Raw genomic sequence first — 22633 nt, 5'->3', positions numbered from 1 at the left:
TTAAAAAAAAAAAAAAAAAAGAAATAATAGGTTTCAGATTCCAATTATGAGAACTAATTTTACTTAAAAGCATAATTGGTCCCAATGCAACTGTACTTGAGCCCTCATTCTATACATAATTATTATTATTATTTTAGATTTCAGAAGTGGGTGTAGTTGAGGGAAGTGCTAAATGTGAACCCACCGTTCCAATTCCCCCAGCCTTCTTCAGTCAGGTCTTCATGGTATAACACAAAAAGGAAGCTGAGATTTCAGTAAAGAATTACTTCTTTTACAGTATTTCTGAGGATGAGAAGATCATTCTTCCTCAATTTAATCTTGATTTTAAACCTTTATACTGGGTACCCCAGAATGGTTCCAGGGTTAGAACTGCCTGCCTTTAGCATATTTCAGCTTCTATCATGTGTTCTTCCATGTTCATTGAGTCAAAATTAGTCCTCTCAAGAGAAAAAAACCTAAATATGGACGAATAAATGTACTTTGGTGTTTTATATTCAAGGGCACAGAATAGAATGTTAGGAAGCAATCTGGAGATAATTTTTCCTAAGATATGCATGATTATAGGTTAGAATATGACTTCCCTTCTCTCACTGAAATAAAAACTATGTAGGTAAGAAACAGATGAAGACATGACAACACGTTTGACAGGTAATGAGCTTGGGCATTTTCGTTGTTACTTCCTAATCTTGAGAACCACAGTTTGCTGTTTTAGAGGTATCCAAAAGGTTCCAGATAAAAGGAGCTTGCCAAATGTTCTTAAACCTTAAGCGTGCTGGATGCCCTAAAGTAGGAGAGGAATTTATAACAGAAGCTCACAATGAAGAACCAGACATTCCGAGCCATCTGCGATCTTGCAATGAGAAGGCGCCAGGCGATGAGGAAGAGGGCAGTATTAAAGAGGTAGTGAATATTTCGGAGCCTGGGAAACAGATACATAGAACCAAAGTTAAAACAGCACCGAAGACCCAACTGTGTTATCTGAAGCCTAAGTGTGTTGTTTCCTGGTTGTGACCAGCAAATTGTTAGGTGCTTACAGGTATGTGGCATGACTTTATGACCTTTTGATTTTTTTATAGCTCTTACTTCCACAACATGCCTTCTGAATAATCAGATTTCCATAGTATTCCCGACTAGTTTCTCTTTCCCATACCGCTCCCTACTTTAACCGATCCTACAAATCTGACAAACATAATCTTTCTTAAACATTGATCGTATTACCATATCGCAGATCTTCACTGGTTCTCGTTCAGTAGAAGGTAAGTTCTAAAGTTCCCAGCCTGCTCTTCAAGGTTCCTCTCTGTTTGCAATTTACTTCAACATGCCTATAATCTCTGCATTAAAAACCCTTCGCTTCTATCAGAGTTATATCAGACTGTTCTGGTTCTTTGTCCCTTATTGAATAATGACTGAAAGAAATTTAAGGCAGTTTAAGGACTTGAAGAATTGTTGAGTGATCTGCCCATGTTACAGAGCACGGTCAGGTTTCCTGTTTTTTGGGTATTCTTTATATCACGTGACAGGATGTGGCAGGAGAAACAGAAACTCCGGTTCAAATCTGGTGCCTCTACTTCCCATGTCTTTCCAGGGACAAGTTACTTATCTTCTTTGAGTCTACATAGTTCTTGGATTAAAAAAACCCTCATGGGGTGTGGTGAAATCTAAGTGAAACAGTATATCACAAGGGGAGCGTATACAAGGAAGGACCTATAATGTAGTAAATGCTTGGAAAATGTTAATTCCTCCTCTCCTTTGCCCAAATTTCATGTCTGATAAAATCAGATACATGTGGTAAGTGCTTAATAAATATTAACTGATTATGCTTACCTTTTCAAATGTTGTTTTGCTTCTGGGATCCCAGCCATATCCTCTTTCAATAAGTACTTCTTAACGCCTAAAACATAATTTTCAATGTATTCCAACCAGTTCAACTGGCGCACATCGAAGTTGAATACCTGAAAGGCAAGAAGAAATTATGGCTCGCCAGATTTTCACTGCTGGAGGCAATCACCTTGTCCTTTTGGTGAAGTTTATTTTACATTAATGAGTGACTTTCGGTTTGAGAGACAGGTTGGACCCCTCGAAAGGAGATTATTTGAGCTGTTATTTCAGAGGCACTGACAATACGCGTTACCATTTATTCAGAAATATTTCAACATAGATCACAAATATTTGACTTTTGGGGAGTCGAGGGAAACTTGAACAGGCATTAATCTGGTGAAAGCTAATTTCATTTCAAGTGAGTAGGGATTAATTATTTTTAAAAGTGATGGAATAACTTTGGTTAGGGACCAAAACCATGCTTCTTTCCTTTTCCATTCTTAAATTTTGGTGGTGTTTCCTTGGCCTACCATCCTTTCATACTTCATCGTGCAGATTAAGGTAAACTGTGGATAAGCAAAGCCTTAAGGAAAAGTTTGGCAGAATTTATATTCTGTATTTGCTTTATGTGTGCTGTTAAATGAAGCCCTTCAAAAACATTTCCTTTAGAGTTAAGTGGTAAGAGTTAAGTTCTTCTCTTGGAACACTAGCACATTTCTTCCTCTTGGATACAGAATGCCATGGAACCAAATATTCCCTTTCACTTTGCCACCAGAAAGCTGAAAAACAAATTCCCTACTTAACTGCAGTGGCTTGGTAGGATCTTGTAGACTACACACAGATGGACTTTCTATTCTTTGACTTTGTATTTTAATATTTTCCCCTAGTTTGACGTTTTACTTCTGTTTTGTTCTTTTATTATATGTGTTTGCTGTGAGTTATTTCCAGTCTTTGTGAGGTAATATGGAGAACTGACAGAGCAGTTGAGATTAACAAGTTCCAGAAACCTTCACAGGCTTGTCCAACAGCTGAAATGCTTTCCAAAAGTAATTCTGTATCACTTTGGATATGTTTGTTTTCTATAGCAGTAAATATTACTTATTTATCTATATAAATAGAAGCTTTTATTTTTATACTATTTCACATTTCTAAGTTAGACTTCAGTGAGGCCCTAGTTTGGAATCCTCATTTCATAGGGCGAATCATACTCAATTCTAAGCCAGAGTTTGGCAATTATATCAAATTATTCAGGACTATTACCTTTGCTAAGATATTCTGAAAGCATATGTTAAGTCCATAGCAGATTTGATTTTTTTTCCACAAAATTTTTGGTTATTTTAGGTTAAAACAGTAAAATGTCAAAAAATGAAACTCTAAGCTTATTACCTTTTGAATTATTTAGATTGGTAAATTCCATGGAGAGAATGCAATAAAAATAAGCCTACATAAAAATTGAAGTTAATTTTAAAAATAATTTACAATAGCTTGAGCTTTCTTTTTTAATAAGCTACTTTGATCATTATCTGTACATTTCAAACAAGTGCTTAGAATAATTTTGTCTATACAAGGTATGTAAACATTTCTGAAAATAGCTCTATTTCATGTCAGGTTTAGAGATACTCAGCAATTATTTCAGTTAAAACATCCCTCTAAGTCTCACCTGTGTATTTAATATAACGCTTACGGTGTTTGACTTTGCAAGTAACCCTTAGGTTCTATGACCCGAGGTAATTCTAGGGCTTGGATTTGAATCATGCTCTGTGAGGCTGGAATGTAGGAGTAAATTCCTTAGCTGGCAAGTGAGGCGAGCTATGGCCTTCTAATGTTTCCTTCTTAGTGTGACGCTGCCAAGTACTAGATAAATCAAGAAATGCTTTTTTCTTTAAAGAAAAAAAATAGATAATGTCAATCAAGAGAGTGAAAACGTTGAAGTTTAATTGAAAACTAAGGATATGCTCAGGGAACACCTGACTCCTTGAGAAGAAAAAAGCTAGGAACATGTACAAAGTATGAAAGATTTCTATATTTGTGAATTTCAGAATATGCAAAGATTTCAGGACTTAATGTCTGCCACTGCCAAGAAGCTAATGTAAAGAAATAAATGGTACTGGTACAAAGCAATTAAAGTGAAGGCCTGTCTTGAGAAAAGTCTGAATTGTTGCAGACAGGTCCTTGGAGAGAGGCTATCTGTGCTGTCAGTGTGCTAGAGGGAGGGAGGGAGGTCTTAGTGGGATGCACGTGTGAGGAGGGGTTATCTTTAAAAAGAGATGCAGAACGATTTTGATTTGACAAGAGTGGATGTTGTTTATGAGCAACAAAATTACAATTTTTTCATTGAAGTCCTGTGTTGTGGGGTTAGGGAAAATATAGAGGTTTGTTGAAAACAGCCACCAAGGGAAAACAGGGATTGAAGCAAAGTATGTGAAATGTGACTGCAGGACAGTAAGGATCTAACCAAAGTCAAGAACCCCGGTCTCTTACCTACATTAACTTATGTCCTGCAATTGTGTCAATAGCACGGACTGATTTTCTTAACCAAAAAACTTCTGTGTATATAACTAAAACTTCCTTTATTCATCAGCTTTCCAGGTCAAATAATTCTAAATTCCAAATGAGCAAGGTTTTCCTGTTGGTGGTCATCACTCTACTCACTCTCTGATCTTCAGGACTCAGCTCAGACATCAGCATTTCCGTATTGTGCGTGCTCCATTCCCAACTCCGGTTGACAAAATACTCCAGCATGGAGACGTTTCGTAAAAGCCGGTTCATGACCTTTGTCATCCTGGGGAAAAGATCCGATAGGAGCGAGTGTCAGTGCACCACTGATGGCTCTTTTCCTGTTACTCTATAGGATGTATGACAAATTACTTTTGAGAATATATAAAAAAATTTCCCTCTTCTCCTTCCCCCACTTCCTCATTAAAGTACGTATTCTTTTTTTTTCTCTTTCCACACTAACACTGTTGAATGAAGCAGGGGATAAATCTAAAGGAGTTTGTTCTATTGGTCATTTTAAAACCACCAAACTCCTCCTCTTCCTCTTTGCTACCTTCTCCTTCTCAAGCGTAGCAACCATTTTAAAAACCCAGACTGATATCAGAAAAGAACTTACTAGGTGATAACCCACTGTCGGGCACTGTGCTGATACTGTAAAAAATTATTAGCTCCCCTCGTTCTCATAGCATCTCTCTTAGGTAGGTATGTGTCTACATTTTATGAATGGGCAAAGTGAGCTTAAGATAAAGTGGCCATCATAATATAAGCATCAAAAAGAAAATTCCAACCCAGTTTTGACCGACCTGAAAAAGCCTCTGCTTTCCTAATCTCACCACTCTGTGTCCCATTACTTCCAATGGCCGGCATCTTCCTGTCCTGTGGTCAGGACGTGGACCAGCTCTGCTGGGTGAACTTCCCACCTTTACAACAATTTACAGAAAACTTTCATAGGTGCTCTTATTTGATCCTCACAGGTAGTAAAGATCCATATTCTTTATCTCCATCTTACAGAAGGATTAACTGTTTCAAGGTCACAGCAAATGCATCAAACTAGATGTTCTGGCTACAAATTACTTCGGCCTGTAGAACATTTATCTTAGGCCAGTTTTAACAGTAGTGATTTCTGTAGTTGACCCAGTAATGACTCATGATGCTGTTTTGGGAATTTGGTCATATTTCTGGTCAAATCCTAATGCCCATTTACCTAATGACTTATGAGGATCTTCTCTCATTGTATCATGGGAAATTTTTAGGCAGAAAGAAGATAGGTGTGTTGTTCCCTGATACAAGCATCGTAAAAGCATTCCATTTGGCTATTACCATCTTACATTTTTGCTATCGACTATTTACATCCCCCTTCCTCTCCAAATTCATATATTTAAACCTATTATCACCAATGTGATAGTATTTGGAGAAGACTTTGGGAGGTGATTAGTGCCCTTTATAAAAGAGACCCCAGAAATCTCTCCTGGCCTTTCCAGCATGTGAGGACACAGATGACTGTTCAGGAACCAGGAAGCAGGCTCTCAGCAGACACTGAGTCTACCAGCACCATGATCTTAGACTGCCCAGTCTCCACAACGGTGAGAAATCACCCGGTCTCTGACATTCTGTTACAGCAATCCCAAATGGATGACGACAACCCATCCCTCCTAACTCCTAACAATCTATCCCTCTAACTCTGCCGTCATTGATGTGATTTCAAGAAATTTAATTTTTAAAAATAATCATTGTAGAATGATACCCTGTGTACAGGAATATATCAGCATAATAGTATTTTTTCTTAGAAATAATGCATTTATTATTTTCAGGTACAGAAGGTCTTAACACATAAAATGTAAAACCCATAAAGGAAAAGAGTGATTCATTTTTGTCACATAAAAATCTAAAACTTCTTTAGTAAGACAGTGACTATTCTATGCCTCCTTACATAAAACCTTATAAAATAGGTATGATTACTGTCCGTTTTTACAGGTGAGGCAATTAGGTATTAGAAACAGTAATTTAGGGCTCATATGGCCCTTAACTTGCTGAAGCCAGGATTTAAATGCGCAAGTCAGACTCTGAACTCCATGCTTTCAAGAAAACCTACATTGTAGGTAGTCCCCTTGTATTAGAAAAAGCTTCATAATCAAAGCTGAGATAAATTGACTTGGAGAAAATACATTAAATATATATTTATGCATGTAAATATGAATTTCTGTAAATTAATAAGGTCAGCCCAATAGAAAAACAGGTGAGGCGCAGAGGCAGGCGACTCAGAGGAGACACCTCAAATGTCCAATGAACAAATGAACGCCCAGCCCTCCAGCAATTGGGGGAGTGCAAATCAAAGTAACAGATGCCATTCATTGCCATTAGTTTGACAATTCAAAAGATTGATTCTTTTCCGCCAAGTCTTGATGAGGGTAATTAAAAACACATTTTTACCCCGCTGTGCTGATGTGCTAGTGCAAATTGACAGAGGCTTCCTTTAGGGCAAGCTAGCGGTAGTTGTAACATCCGGGTAGCCTCCCATTCAGCAATCACACTCCTCAGCGTCCTCCCCAGACCCAGCGGTAGGTTCTAAAAAAATGCCCGCGCACTGATATTCATTACCCCATTGTAATGGGAAAAATTAACACTAGGCAGAATGACTTCGATTGTCAAGGAACATTAGTGAAAAAAGTTGGAAAATGTGTAGGCTGGATTTACACACACCTCAAAGCAAAACTATATATGGTTGTAAATGCACAGATTACACACAAACATACCTGGGAAGGGAAAGAGTCTAAAAGGATTCTAGCATTTTCTACCATTAAGATTATTCTTAAAATTCCTATCACAAAAGAGACCTGCCTGTTTCGCACAAGTATTAACAATTGAATTTCTCGCAAAATCCATAAAGGTTTTTGTTGGCTCCCTTCCACCTTTTTTCTTCTCTACTTACAGAACCTTGCTCTTTATCCAGGTCTTCTTACAACCCCGATAAATGTTAAAGTCTTCAGCATGTCTGCCTATAATGTTTGGTTTTCCTTCTTTACCCGTCTTTAATAGGCCCCATACAAATATTTTCCCCATAGCCACAGCGTCTCCTTTCCCCCTTGCTCAAGAAGAACCTGATGATTATGGAGTTACGAGCTCTAAATAAGTTCTCTGAAAATTTGGGTGATTGCAACATTGCCTAAGTTTTAGCCATTTGCCCTGCTAATAAGGATGGAAATTAAACATGGTGAGAGAGACTTCCTCCTGTAAAGAGAAAGCAATGCTATTCGTGCTTCCGATGCTTGCTTGCAGGGACTGCCTTTGGTAATTATAATGATGACTCTTCAGACACAACATAATATTCTTCAAGCAAGGCGGAGAGAAAGGGATAGGTCCTATGGCACACAGCTAGATGGCGACAGAGCTGCCTCAGCCTAAGCGCATTTCATTCTACCTTGTTACCTTTAATTTCTTTACTCCCCTCTAGATGGCAGTAAATCTAGTTCAGGTTTCTCCAGGTCTTCCCTCTTTTCCGCTTCTAGACTAAATTCTTCCCTTAGCTTCTACTTCCTATTCGTAAAATTGGTGTAATGAGTACATCCTCTCTGGATTGTTGTGAGAATGAAAACGAGATCCCACATCGTCCGTGTGTGTGTGTGTGTGACCATTATTGCACAATTTTAAGATTACCCAACAGTTTAGAAAACCCCAGACTTAGAGTCTCAGTTGCTTTGCTTTTTGGGTGGGTGATTACTTGTTTAATTCACCAAACAAGTTTCTCAACATGTAACTTCCTTTATTATGATAGAAGATTTTTAAGGTTGGGGCCCCATTGGGGCTTCTCATTACTACCTCTTCAGTTGGCCCAAAATTTGTGTAAGATTCAGTTGTCACCTTCAATCCCCAGATCAAAGGAGGGCTAAGGACTTTGTGGCCCTAATCTTCCATGCAACAACACTCAAAGCAACTGACCCGGCTTCTCACCTGGGCTTCCTTCCTGTGAGCCGCAGATAGAAGTCGTAGATGATGGCAGGGGCCCGGTGGCTGACAGCATTCCAGTACTGGCTTGTGATGGTATTGGTTGTGAAATCTGCGTTTGGCCTCCTAAAAGCTCTCTCTAATGGGACTTTTTCAAAGGTTGCCAAGACCTGGAATCCTGGGGAAAAAATAGAGTACTAAGTCTCGGAGCATATAAGCCCACTGTAGTGGAGGGCATTTGCAATAGGTCAAAATGATAAAGCCTAGTGATTGCTGTGTAGAGTCAAGAATCAATCTCTGGGAACAATATTAAGATATTTATGCCAGGCAAGAGGTCGCCTACAAAATCAAATAACGAGAAAGGGTTACGAATTGGGTCCTTTTCCTGAAATCTTTATCTAAAACAATTTCTTGGGGAAATAGTTTCAATCAATACAGTGAAGTATTGTTCAGAAAAACTTAAATCCATCATTCAGTTCCCAGGTTATCTAGTCTATTCTGAAAGTCCCAAGACAGAGCCTGAGGACCTTATTTCCTAGGTAGGATCATTAGTTGTAGAACCATCAGGAAAGTTTCTTCATATTTTACTTAAACCTTTAAAGGGGTTACTTAAAGCTTCATAAATGTTTAAGTGAAAAAGAGAATATCAAGGCAGAATTCTCTTGTGCTGGTTCACTTTAGATACCAGTCTTTTACTTCTTTGGTATTTCTGCTTCTCTGGGAATATCCCAGACTCCATTGTCCGTCCACTCTTGTTTCCAGATTTTTTTTCACAATATTTGTTTATATTATTATGTAGATAAAACCTAGATAAAAGTTAACAAACTTTTAATGTACATTTGTAAAATAATTCCTTTCAAAAGACATTAATTCCAATACAATATTGATTTTATCTATGTAATATTTTCAAAGAATATACCTGTTCATTATTCAATTATGATGAAAATATCAGTTACTATGGGAATATAATTATTGTCCTCCTTAAAGTGTATTACTTGGAAATCTATATAAAATATACCTTATACAGAAGAGATACTCAAGAAACATCTGACCCAGGAATCTGAACTCTTTCCTCCCAGGGGGATTCATATTCCCTTTTAAGAATCACTTCTGGAATGGGTACTGCACATCCAGCAGGGTCAGAGACCTTTCTTCTATTTCTGTTTGAGCTACCACCCCTCCATACGAGTTTGAATAGATCTTTTACTCTCTCGGGGCCTCATATATAAAATAAAGCAAGGCCACCAGATTATTTTTAAGATTACTTTCAACTATGACATCGCATAATTTGATAAACAGATAAGAGGTTTCAGCATGGAAGAAGACTTTCGAATTTCAGAAATGGAATTTACATGTAGTATCTTTATTGACGAGCTTAACATATGTTGTTTGCTTCTATTAATGCCTCTTTTTATGAGTGACACCTTAATCCTGTTACTGAGGTAGAGGAGATTTATTTTTATTTCCAAATGTTTTCAGAATTATTTAGATATATGATCTAAGTAACTGGATATATGATCTAAAAGAACTTTGATGGTAGTAGATCACTACATTTTTACTGAAGTGACAACTTTACAAATAGAGCAGCACAGCAGAGTGCTCCGAAATGAAAATCAGATTCTAAACAAATTAAGTGCATGTGATTTTTTTCTATATCTAGTACCTAAATAAAACTAGATGATTTAAAAGTTTCAGATACGGGGCCCCTGGTGGCACAGCGGTTAAGCGTCTGCCTTCGGCTCAGGGCGTGATCCCGGCGTTCTGGGATCGAGCCCCACATCGGGTTCCTCTGCTAGGAGCCTGCTTCTTCCTCTCCCACTCCCCCTGCTTGTGTTCCCTCTCTCGCTGGCTGTCTCTATCTCTGTCGAATAAATAAATAAAAAATCTTTAAAAATAAAATAAAAGTTTCAGATATTTGCAGAAAATCAACTCCTAAATTGACAAAGGAGTACAGATTGGTTAGCTAATTTTCAATTACATGCAGGATTAATTACTTCCATTCAACAAGATACTTTCGAGGTCACACAGCTCACTGTATAAATCGATGAAGAGTATTACTGACTCAATAACCTAAATCTACTTTGTTATTGAAGATCTCACAGTGTCAGTGATGTAGCCAGGGGACAAAGGACGTGGGTGTGGGAGCAGCCCCCACCTTAGCACGAGGGGCATTTCCTCACTGACATTACTTAGAACTGCTGACTTTTACTTAGTTTTATCTATTTTTAGAATCTTTATAGCCAACGGACCCCTTGTTGCTTACAGTCATGCACATTATTCCCACTAACCCTCTTTCTTTGATGTTCCATAGTGCATTCTAGTTAACTCTTATACATTTATAATTACTAATTATTTTATCTTTTACTTATTTTTTGTCTTTTTCTCCCATTAGACTCTAAGCTCCAAGACACATTTTGTCACATTTTTGCCCTGTGCTAGGCACTAATCCTGAGCGGGCAGACGCTAACAGTTCCGTAGTTACATCGCTACAGGCACTTACCCATTTTGCCCCAATTACAAGGATTGAGGTTACCAGATGTACAGTGGTAGATTAATGTTGACTTAGGTCTGGAAAATGAAATAAAAATTAAATAAATACAACAAAATGGAGGACGAATGAAAGAAAGATAAGGAAAAACAACATGTAGGCAAGGATGTTTCAATAATTCCCATAACTGTCTTTTTGTTCCTTCTTTGGGTAAAAATGCAAAAGGGAAGAAGATGAGGAAAGTGTGTGTGTTTGTGCATGTGCATATGAAAGCGATCTCAAATAAGTCGATGTATTTAGGGAGCAAATGGAGGTACCATGACAATGAGAACGTAGATCAACTTGCTAACTTTTGGACATGTTTACTGGGCAGAATATAGGCTATGTTTTCTTCTGAGTCCAGTTGAGCCCTGCTGTATTGGAAAACATCTGAATGGCTGACTTCAAATAAGAAAAATTTAATTCTGTTTGCCATTTACTATCAGAGTCAAATATACAAACAACCTTTTTTTTTTTTTTTTTTTGTGAATTAGGAAATAGCAACTCCCCCCGCCCCCCGCCCCCCATAGCGATTTGAACTTTTGGCATATATCAGGAAATGAGCAGTTGTATAAAATATAAAAAATGCCCTTATTTCACCCACTTTTATCTCCTTTGCCTTAAAAAAGGGAGGTTTATTTTAGATTACTGAATAGAAAGAAAAGCTTTTTAGGGTTATCAAGAATTTTATGCTTAAATGATTTAAAGAGTTTGTTGCTATATACAAAATAGGAAGCAGTATTTACAAAACACCTCCATGCATACATGATGACATATTTGGAACTATGTAAAATATTGAGACCAGTCCTTTCTGACATTTGGGGTCTTCTACAATCAAATGCATATATTTTGAAACTAGCCCTAACATAGTCACCCCCCACCTCACCGAATCTTTGACAGCCGGCTTCTGCGTGCGCACCTGTGAACTGCGGTGTACCATCCCACAGCCAAAGTGAGATTGACGACTGTATCAACGGGAATTAAATCTGCCACAGCCATCGGAGTAGCTCTTATGGACCGAAGAAACCCTTTCCCAGCCTGCACAGGAAAAAGAACATTAAATACTGAACCAAGTTTTAAGTAACACCTGGGACTAATACTAATGCTGCTAGTAATAATAGTTCATACTGCCTCACTGCTTACTAGGTTATCGGGCTAAGGTTGACTTCTCTCAGCCTACCCAACACCCCAGCCAAGTCCATCTCAAATGCCAACATTTCCAGAGGTCCTCAGGTTCCTTTAGGGAGTGGAGTTCCTCAAATTGGTGGGAGGTTAATATGTTTAGTTAATTAACAAACACCAAGAATAGTTTTTCACATTTAAAAATTGGTTCATAAGGTATCTTAAGAACTAAGGTTTCCTAAATTTCCCGTTAATATTAGTTTACCATTTCATTTATTTATTTATTTGAGAGAGAAAGTGAGAGACAGAGAGGAACGAAGAATGAGCAGGGAGGAGAGGCAGAGGAGAAAAGCAGGCTCCCTGCTCAGGGGTTCGATCTCAGGACCTCAGGATCATGACCTGAGCCAAAGGCAGACACTTAACTGAGCCACCCAGGTGTCACTTAATTTACCATTTCTTAAGTGATATCATTTTCTGCTAGTTCTCACTAACTTAGAAAAAACAGTAGATTGTAAAAGTTTAAGAAGTATTTTTAAAAATTAGTAAAATTCTACCATTTTATGAACAATCTTTTATTACTTGGGAAAAGGCCACCATTTTTTGTTAAGTTCTTCATTTACTTTACAGATGTTATATAAATGTAAGAATTGGGAATTATTCACATTAATAAATAAGTCATACCATCAAATTAGTAGGTTACTAGTCATGTTTATTGACTTTATGAAATTACTGATACCCTGCATATTTCCAGCATTCATTTGCAGTGGTTAGCCCTTTCCTATGTCCCTAATTTCTACTTTCTTGTGATTGATTCCTCTTCCTTTGTATGTGAGAAATCAGTTTGAAAAAATTTTAGAAAATCTGCATCCATGTGCCACTGTGTAAATAATATAATAAAACTCACTCTGGGATCATGTTAAAATAATTATGTTCTAAGTTACCAAATGTTCACCGCAGCTAAGCTTTAAAGATGAAAGAGTTGAAGGCAGGTAGAAAACAAAAAGAGAGGGCGGCTAGAAAGAAATCAGAATTTCACTGGCACTGTCTTTGACAAGTCATAATTCACTCTTAGGTTTGTATGTGAGTTCACGTGGGACCTTGCTCTGAGAGGAACAGAAGCAGTCTGAAGCATGGCATTTCTAATAGATTTACACTCAGGGAGAGAGCTGAATCCCCATCCGCTGTCCTGAAGAGCAGAGAGGCGGTTCTGGTCCTATAGTGCTTCAGCGGTACCGGGAATGGGGTCTCGCCTCCCGCCGGCTGGATTGGCCCTCACGGCGGGGACGTGCCTACAGATGGCTGCGGACCAAGAGGCACCGCTGACTGTTCTCCTTGTCTGGGGCAGGAGTACTGGCGAGAAGTGTTTTCTACATCCACTAGTTTTTACATGCGACAAATTTGTTCTTATTGGTGGTATCTGTTGAGAACTAGTGATTGATATATTTTTATGATACATAAGATTTCTACCCACGCACATCAACTCTTGAATGTGTCTTATAATCAAGAATTGAGTAATCGTTGAGAACATGATTTTTGTTGCATCCCCAATTTGCTGTACTAATTCAAGTGATTAATAAATAGCGAAAAGGAGGAAACACTCCCATCTTGTGGTAATCAACGGGAAACGCAGACATGGTCCTTGATGCTCAGATTTTCCAAAAATAAAACTCCTCCATAGTAACTGATGATGTCACAGAACCTCTGTTTTCCTGATAGTAAAATCTACAAATAATTAAAGTAGTTTCATCCTGCCTCTATTTCCCAATCAGCAAAATTGAGATTAAGTGACTTCAATAGTACTTACTAAAGTAACAATTATGGGTTTGGATCAATGAAGCTAAACCAACAGTAAACATTTTATTACCATGCCTCCGCTACCGTTCAAGGAGTTATTTCTACATTATTATACCTACCGCAATAATGAGCCCACTAGGTCCGTTTAAGTTATCAACCCAACCCTAAAAGAAAAAAAATCTCTATTAGTTACACATGTCAGAAAATCATAATACATCCACAACGTCTGCAGTCTGACCTTAGTAAGTTTCAAACAGGAGCACTGAGACCCCAGCTGATAGAACGGTCTAATCCAGTATATCTAAGATCACAAAGATCAGTGACAAAGCTCTGGATATTTCTGCACTTGTGCAAGAATGACAATTCTGCCAGCATCTTTTTTCATAGGAGGAGTCATGGGAGTTTCAAGTTGCTTTATGACATCTTAGAGATTAAATTGAACCTTGTCTTAATATCATAACTTGCTAACCAATTCATTAACCATCACTCTCCTTCACCTCAGGCCTGGTTTTAACTCTCCAGGGGAACACTACATATCAAACATGATTTGTGGGAACAATCCATTCCTGGAAAATCTGAAAAGTCATAGCACCCATACCCTATTTGTAACAGCTTGCTCAGAGATGTTCACGGGAAGACTGTGTTCTGGAGCAGTTGGAGGAAAACGTCCTCTTGAATTTGTCTTTTAAGCCCTAAGCAAGTCAGTTGACCTTATTATGTCTGTTTCTTTATCTGTAAAAGTCAAAATGTGTGTGTAAATAGGAAAGGAGGGAGACAAGAGATGGGGGGGCTTAATATTTGTTCTCCTGGGGAGCAGGCGTTATGCAAAGCACTCCTCATACACGGTCTCATTTGGTTGGTTCTCCGAAGTGGGTCCAGTGAGGAGACTGCTCAAGAGGCCGCATGTCAGTAAGTCATAGAGCACAAATGCTTTTGGTCCTAACGCTTCACAGAATAGCTTCAAAAAAGGTGGCCTAATTCAGTGTACTTTCAAATGGATATAGCAGTATACAGATGCAAAAATTAATTATTCCTAAACTGAGAACCTTCTGTGAACGTTGTGATTGTTATTTACCCTGACAGTCGTAATACTACCAATTTGGCCATCAAGAACATTCTGGTATATTTAAACTGTAGTGGGGAGGCCAAGAACTAAAACTATGTCCAATGGGAATTTTCAGACTAGGGTTAATGAGAAGTGAATTTAAGATTGCCCAACTCTAGGACAGTGTAACCCTTCAGAGGAGCTTCAGGCTGGATAAATCTGGAACCAAACGTGGAATTTTGTCCTAATAGAATGGGTTCATATTTGATTTGCTGCACTCAGCTATACATTCTGGGAAGAGAGAGACACAGAGACAGAGAGAGAGGGGAAAAAAAATAAAGGACCTCAGAAAGTAAATGGGCAAGAAGGACACTGGTTTGGAAGCAAAGCAAGGAATCTAGGCGAGCGGGCTTACTGGGAAAGGCTCCTGCCAAGTTGCTCCCACGATGGAGGGCCTTATGATGGCAATGTTCATGTTCCCACTCTCCTGCTGCACCACCATCTCTCCCAAGGCCTTGGTGTACGTGTAAGTATTGGGCCGATCCCCAATCAGCTTGGGTGTGATCTCATCAATAATAGCATCGTCTAACCACCTAAGGATAGTCGGAGTCAAAACGAATTTTAGTAACATATGTTAGACAATAGGAAAAAAAAAGAAAAGAAAAAAGAACAAAACAAACTAAAACAAACACAATCAAACAAAACTTTCTCTTTTTCCCTTGAATTCTGGAATCCAGAACAGTCGCAGGATACCAAGGCTGAGTGGGCATCCGTCCAAATCCCATGCACTGAAGGAGCTCTTGGCTCAGCACTGCCCGGCCCGGTCTTACCAGTTGAATCCGGCTTCCCCCCACCTAGATTGATGAATTCAACAGCCACGCAATCTACTGCTTTATTACACATGAACTCTAATTATCTTCAATTATTTCTTCTCCAGCTGACTCACGATGTGCACCCCTGAGGACATCTGTGGGTGCCAGACGTGCCCCGTAGCATGCCACGTGCGGTGTTCGTGGAGCTCAGAGACTCTCACCCTATGTGCTTCGGGGGCGTTGCCAGTTTGCCCAATTCACACCTAGCACACCAATCTCGCAACCTTTAGCTTTTCACTTTTAAAATTCCGTTCAGTGCCTCAACAAACAAAAGCAACGACATTTGGCAGGCTTACAATCTGTTCCAGCAAATCTATGAAATGCATTTTGAAGCTATATTTACAGTCTATGGTAATAGCTTGGTAATTATTTCCAGAGATTGCCCACGAATTCTGAGGCTCTCCAGTGGCTATTAATAGTCCGTCGAGAGGTGTGATTGTAGTACTCAAGCAGCTTTAATAGTGATTGTTGAACACCTCTACTTACAAAAAGACATGTATCAAGAGTAACTGAGTTACCATGACACCCGCCTAATCTCTTTTTAAAAGATGTCAGCACCCTTTTGATAATCCCAAAGTCTATCTGCACTTCTCGAAGAAAGCAATAAAATCATTGTCCAGTAAATATTTAATGTTTTTCTTAACTGGCAGATCTATTTGGTTAACCATTTGTTATAATATAGTTTTTTAAAAATTAGGCTACCTAAATATGTTAGTGTGATTTTTACAATCGACGTGCTTGGTACATTTACTCCTACCTTAAAGGACTGAGCTCAGTCATACTATTCTGGTTGTAGAAAAATCTTGGCTCTTACTGCTTTGCTCCCATGACAAATTATTGAACATTTACGATGTGCTTATGCCAATACTCCTTCAGAAACACAACTCTCAATTTTAATAACGCTCATTTGATGTTGGAGTGGGACATGAACACTGTAATGTTTTGGTTTTCCTTGCTTTGCTGCTATTAGTGCTGAGTATTTTCAAGATACTCAAATGCCTTTCGATTTAAATTGAATAGGGAAAGGTCGAGAAGCTCCTAGAACAAAAGCAACTCCAAATACTTAGAAAAATGGAAGATTTTCTAATTATATGGCCACTGAGGTTAGGGATAAAGCTGTGGGATAAAGCAGGCACTTCTCCATTTTATGATGATGTTACCTTTACCTCATATTATTTGATGGTCGACAGTGGATTAACTGACCTAAGACCATTTTCTTTCACCTGCAAACACACACAGATTGCAAAAACTTGGTCAGGAGAAATACAGCTTGATTTCAAAAAGGCTGTAAAGAAACACATTCTAAGAACACATCAGAACGTAGCCCTGCACTAAGATGATACGTCACGTGGCAGGGACCAGCTGTCGTCACTGATGTTGGTGTGCATGGAAAGGGTAACACTTAGAGGCTTTACCAAGCCTGGTGAGTTAGCTTATCCTAGACAATGTTGGTTTTGAGGCATCTAGGTGGCTCAGTTGGTTGAACATCTGATGCTTGGTTTCGGCTCAGGTCATGATCTCAGGGTCAGGAGATGAGCCCCAGGTCGGGAACCACAGTCAGCAGGGAGTCTGCTTGAGATTCTCTCTCCCTCTCCCCCCAGCTCATGCTCACACACTCTCTCTAAAATAAATAAATCTTTTGATAAAAAAAAGAAAATGCTGGTTTCATAGGTTTCTAAGAACACAACTGCAAAAGAAGTCGCATTGCTCTGTAAATGGCTCGCCTCTCCTACTTGTGGCTCTGCCTGTATTCCACAGAATTATCTTCTTGATTCCTCAGTTTTTACTGGTGAAAAATGGCGATCATTATAGCTGTTCCAATTTTCGGGTTATCATGAGAACAAACAGGCATATTCACAACTGCACTTAAAGCTCTTTGATAAAGCAAAAAGCCTATAAACCGAAGGCATTTTTATGTTTGGTAAAACAATCAACGGGCATGTATCTACGAAAGTAGTAGATGGCTTTAAAATATCTTTTCTGATGTAGGCAAACAGCCCCGGGCCCATCTCATCCAGCCACTTCCTGGGTTCAAAGAGGACATTGGTGTAAGAAGCACACACACGCGAGGGTTAAGTGATACACTTCTGGGGACCTACGACCAGTTCACGCTCTTCTTTACCAAAGTCTGATTTGCTGCTGTCTGTTCTTAATTTGTTGTTAGAACAGTAAATAAGTTGGCGTGGAAAAAAAGACACTCTATAAATAAAAGTATATTCTATAAATTTATAGATTTATAAATTTTAATAAAAATATATTCTATAAATTTATTCTATAAATAAAAGTTAATTCTAAAATTAACCAAATGCTCTTCAGGTCACCTGAGATGTTTTGAACCCATAGGTCCCAGATTCTAAACTTCTACTTACGTTGCTTCAAAAGAAGCAAAAAGTTAGTGAAGATTTTGGAAAGCAACGTACACGCAATTTCCTGTAAATATTACTGTCTTTTTTTTGGGGGGGGCTGAAACTTACTGAATCGACCTCCTAATAGCATTCATAATTTAGGTATTTACTAAAGGAAATGGCAAGAGTAATATGTCTTTCCTCCTAGTTTTCTTAGGCGACAAGCAGGGCAAGACGAGCGGCGTATCGGGTGACGCTTTCTGCAGAGTCAGTACTGGACACGTGGCCTCGTGGCATGTTTGCTCTCTCCTTCTCTCAGCTCAATTACGTTCTTCCCTTGATTCTTGCAGTGCCCATGCGGCAGGTTCCTGTGTCAGTTCCCGCATGTTATAATGAGTCCCAGAGAGCAGGGGTTATGCTGCTTCTCTCCGTGTCCAAGTCACCTTCTGCGCCCTGTCACCTGCTGCCTTATTCGGTCCGTGAGGACTCTCCCGCACACAGTCTGAACCGGCCAGTTCGTGTTCTGAATAACGTTTTGGGAAGCGGAGATGGACACCGGCAGGAGAGCCCGGGGGGAACTCAGGGCGAAGTGGGGTTGAAGGGAGACTGTGGGGAAGGAAGGGAGGAGGGGATGTGTTTGTAGAGAATGAAGCAAAATTGGAAGTTAAAATATCCAGTTGGCTGTGACGACAAGTGTTGAGAAGCTGAAAGGCTGCATGTTGACCAATTTCAACATGGCAGAGTTGGCTTCGGAGCAAATTTAAACCTTGTACGGGGGGAGAAGGGTATACCTGTGCTTAACGCTCGCGGTGAACTGGCCTCTGCATTTCCCTCTAGACTTCGACTGAGCACCTCTTCTGGTCCCCAATGGCCTGATAACGTGAAAATCATGCAGTCTGTCTAGGAAACTGTCTAACCTGGCTCTGACTTGTATTTAAAGCCTGGGAACAGTAAAAGTGCACAGAATTTTCAGGTTTCTTCTCAGCTGCTTGGATGCCGTCTTAAGCCTATACAGTCTACAAATATCAAAATGAGTGTTTTCCTTTCCCCCAGAATAGATGCACTTTCTTAGTGTTAATAGTCAGCACCAGGCAAGACTACTTTCCGACATCTGACCTCCTTTCCTATTTCTGTCTCAGCTGACTGCAGTCAGTGTTTGAGCAAACATACCTTCTCTTTTTCACATTGTGGACTAGCGGTGCTTCTAGACGCCAGGCAGCTCCAAGAGCCTGATTTTCAGTAGGTACAAATCTATCGGGAACTTTTCACCGATGAAAGCCTCTAGGAATGGAGGGGCCGAGCAAGGACAGTGGGGAGGCCAGGGCGCATCGGTGACTGGAAGATGAGTGAACCTAAAGGAGAGCCTTAAATGAAAACGCACTTTGAGGCCCTTTTCCCCAAATTCGCCTGCTCATCAGTGAGACTTACGTGGGGCCGATGACAAAAGTTCAGCTCCCTGGGTGCCATCTTAGAACCTCCAAATCAATCCCTAGGGGTGACAGCTTGATCACCTTGACTTTTCACCAGTGGAGTGGTGATTGTTACGCTCAGGTAAACAGGGGGATCAGCAATTTGAGAGGACGCCATCCCACAAACGGTAGCCTTGAACACATTGGGATTCGCCCTCAGAAAGGCATTGCTTCTCGGAGTAAAACCTTCAGTAGACTTGAACTTTGAAGGAGTTACATCCCTGGCATTAGAGATGGAATCTGACAGTTGATTAGACAGGTGTGCGTAAGCCCAGGTGCAAAGGAGTTGCCACATCCCGTTGGTTTTTCTGTCCGCAACAGAGGTGTTTTTTTATACCTGTTGCCACACCCCAGTTCTAGATCTCCACCCCATAACATGGCAGTCACGGCTGTCCCTGCTTCTCGAGACTGCCCATGTGGGTCCACCCCCCTTCCTCCATGACCTTACTAAGATTCCTAAAGCCCACTTTCATCCAAGTCCCTTTTTGATGAAAACAAAATGGAACCACCAACCAACCAACCAACCAACCAAAACCGCCCCCTACACACACATACTTGACCCTCCCGCCGTGGATCCCCATTGCCTGTAGAATTAAATACGGTCCTCCGCACGGTATTCAAACTCTCAGTATGGCCCCCGCCCATCTTCCCGGCTGCACCTGTAACAGCTTCCCTCCATGTAACACCCCTGCTGCCGACGTGGACGGATGGCCATATCCACACGTGCCCCCAGTTTTCCTGCTTCTGTGGCTGTGCCTAGCATGTGCTCTCATTTCACTTCTCCACACCGCGCCTCCTGTCCCAAGTCCGTGTCCCGTGTGTGCCTGTCTCCACAGAGCCCCTAGACGGCCACCAACTCCGTCTAACTTAATAGGGCCTGCTTCCTCTACACACTCCGTATTTAATGCTCCCCTGTTCTACTTTGTGTTTTGTTGTGAGCTCCTTGAGAACACGGTCTGGATTTTAAGAAGACACCTTCTAATCTCTCACACTGCCAAGTATGCGGGAGTACCAAAAAGAGCCATGGGACCAGAATCATGTGGCCATGGAGAAACAGGGGTCCCTGTAACTTATTGGTTGAGAGGCTTCTGAAGAGTTACTTAGCCTCTCGGAGCTTCTGCTCCTTTATTAGCGCAATCGTGATGATACATACTAGCAACCCTACAATAATATTATGGGAAGGAATGGAATGTCTGTGAAAGTGCCTTTACTCACAATAATTGCTCAGTGATGATTCATAGCTGTCCCTCCCTTCTTACTGCATATTTACTAGATTGATTTAAGGTTGCTAAATAAAGCAGTAAATATTTAGGGATCCACTTTTCTAGTTTCTGACTCTAGTTATTTCAAGTTTTTATATAGGAGCAAAAATCCTTTTCTTCCATCTCTCCTAAGAGGAGTTAACTTGGCCTGAACAAGAGGGAAAGCAGCAATCTTTCCTGGTCAGTTATGTGCACTCTAAAAAACATTCTACTTGAGCCGCTATTCTGGGAAACTGGAATTTCATTGGTAGTCCCTCGTCCATTTACACACAGGAGTTTCTAGGGGTAAAAATCCCTAATTGCAGAAGCTAGAAATACGAAGACAGAGAGATGGGTAAGAATGGTGGCACCGATATGAAGCATTAACTCCCAATTGAAGCTATTATTACAATGTGGTTATACTAACATGCTCAAAGTTTATTCTGACACAATCAAATTTCATCTTTCAGCCACTGTTCAGGACCAGGGGAATTCTGGAAGTTTTCATATACGGGCTGAAGAAAGGGAGCTGAGGCCTGGCAGTCTCGAGCTGTGGGAGGACGGAAGCAGGGTGGGCTGAAGGGGATGGGGGAGGGCTGGTAGGTGTCAGTTTGGGTTCACAGGCCCAGTCCCTTTATGAACAACACTGAGCAGTGTCATTGGGCCTATGCAACTGAAAAAGGTCCTGGCAAAAAGTGCAAATCCCCTTTTATTTCCCAGAATGGGAACTCTCATTAAACTGGTTTTGGGGGAAAAGAAAGGTTTATTTTATTTTGTCACGAATGACCTTTTTTTTTTTTAATTCTTTCCCCCCAGCTTTACTGAAGTATAATTGACAAAATGGTAAGATATCTAAAGTATACATTAGGATCAATATTACATATACAATGTGGAAGGACTCTGCCTGCCCCTCCCATCTAATTAGCACATTCACATGCGTGATTTTCTCGCGATCACAAAGCCCAGAGCACGGCCTCAAGACCCTCTTGTAGTCCTAACACCTGGTTCCTTTCTAAAAAATGAGGACCCTGGGAATACCAAGAACAATGACAGCTCCTAGACCCCTTGAGGCCACCATTAATAAAAACTTTCAAGAGGAATAGAAACCTAAAAGTCTCAGAAATTCATTTTATTTTAACCACAGGTCAATTACAAAATAGAAATCAGAGAAAACATATTTTCTTAAATCAAAGTAACTAAATTTAGACGAATTGATATTAATCAGAGTAACTTTAGTGCTGTTTCTTAAAGCTTCAGAAAATGCCGTCTGTTATAGGGGTTGTAGAAACCGTCACAAACAATGGTGTAGCTGATGAAGGGTTGCTAGGCTTTATTCAAAGCACGATGCCAGACTTAACACAGAGGTTTTATTAGAAGTTTAAGAGGAAAAAACGGGCCATTGGAAATAGGGATAAGACAGGACATATGGGTATTTTACACATAGGGCTTCACATCCCCAACTATAACAAGCTTGCTCTGGAATTCTGCCATCTATCCTCACGTTTGTCTAAGCCAACCTACCAACAAACCTCAGCCGGAACAGTGTGAACAATGGTCACCTCATTCCATCAACAACACTTCATTCATTCAGCACGTATTCGAGTCCCTACCACGTGCTGGCACTGAAAGCAAGAACGAGCAAGAGACATTCCCTTCCTTCGCCAAACTCATTGCCAATAGAGGACACAGACAACCAACCAGATATTTCGAATAACCTGGGGAAGAGCAATGGTAAAGATGGGCACGGGCTCCTATGGGAGCACTAGGGAAGGCCGCTTCAGCCCAACGGCTTCCAGAGGAGAGCTCCGATGTCGGAGTAGGAATTAACCAGGGAAGCAGAGGGGAGGTAGTTTCTAGAAACAGAACTGTCATAAGCCAAGGCAGAGAGGCCTGAGGGAGAGGGCTAATGACTTCAGTGTGACTACAGCGCACACATAAAGGGGGGCTTGATGGACATGAGGC

General features: G+C 40.2%; 1 protein-coding gene across 8 annotated transcripts in view; it reads right to left on the bottom strand.

The window, feature by feature from the left end:
• Window positions 1-6: 6 nt before the first annotated feature.
• Window positions 7-22633, bottom strand: part of FAR2 (fatty acyl-CoA reductase 2) — a 149821-nt gene continuing 127194 nt past the window's right edge. For 7 of the 8 annotated variants that reach the window (XM_034646258.1, XM_034646257.1, XM_034646264.1 and 4 more), the window contains 8 exons: window positions 15160-15337; window positions 13819-13863; window positions 11670-11821; window positions 10757-10824; window positions 8263-8434; window positions 4471-4600; window positions 1825-1952; window positions 7-919 (listed from right to left, as the gene is read on the bottom strand). In XM_034646258.1, the coding sequence (XP_034502149.1) occupies window positions 757-919; window positions 1825-1952; window positions 4471-4600; window positions 8263-8434; window positions 10757-10824; window positions 11670-11821; window positions 13819-13863; window positions 15160-15337 (1036 nt within the window). In that variant the 3' untranslated portion in view covers window positions 7-756. The remainder of the gene's footprint in view (window positions 920-1824; window positions 1953-4470; window positions 4601-8262; window positions 8435-10756; window positions 10825-11669; window positions 11822-13818; window positions 13864-15159; window positions 15338-22633) is intronic. The other variant, XM_034646259.1, reaches the window with a different exon arrangement.

Source organism: Ailuropoda melanoleuca, chromosome 16 (genome assembly GCF_002007445.2).
Source record: "Ailuropoda melanoleuca isolate Jingjing chromosome 16, ASM200744v2, whole genome shotgun sequence".
Lineage (NCBI taxonomy): Eukaryota > Metazoa > Chordata > Mammalia > Carnivora > Ursidae > Ailuropoda > Ailuropoda melanoleuca.
Note: the sequence above shows the minus strand (reverse complement) of the source record. Positions and strands in the feature narration are given on the sequence as shown.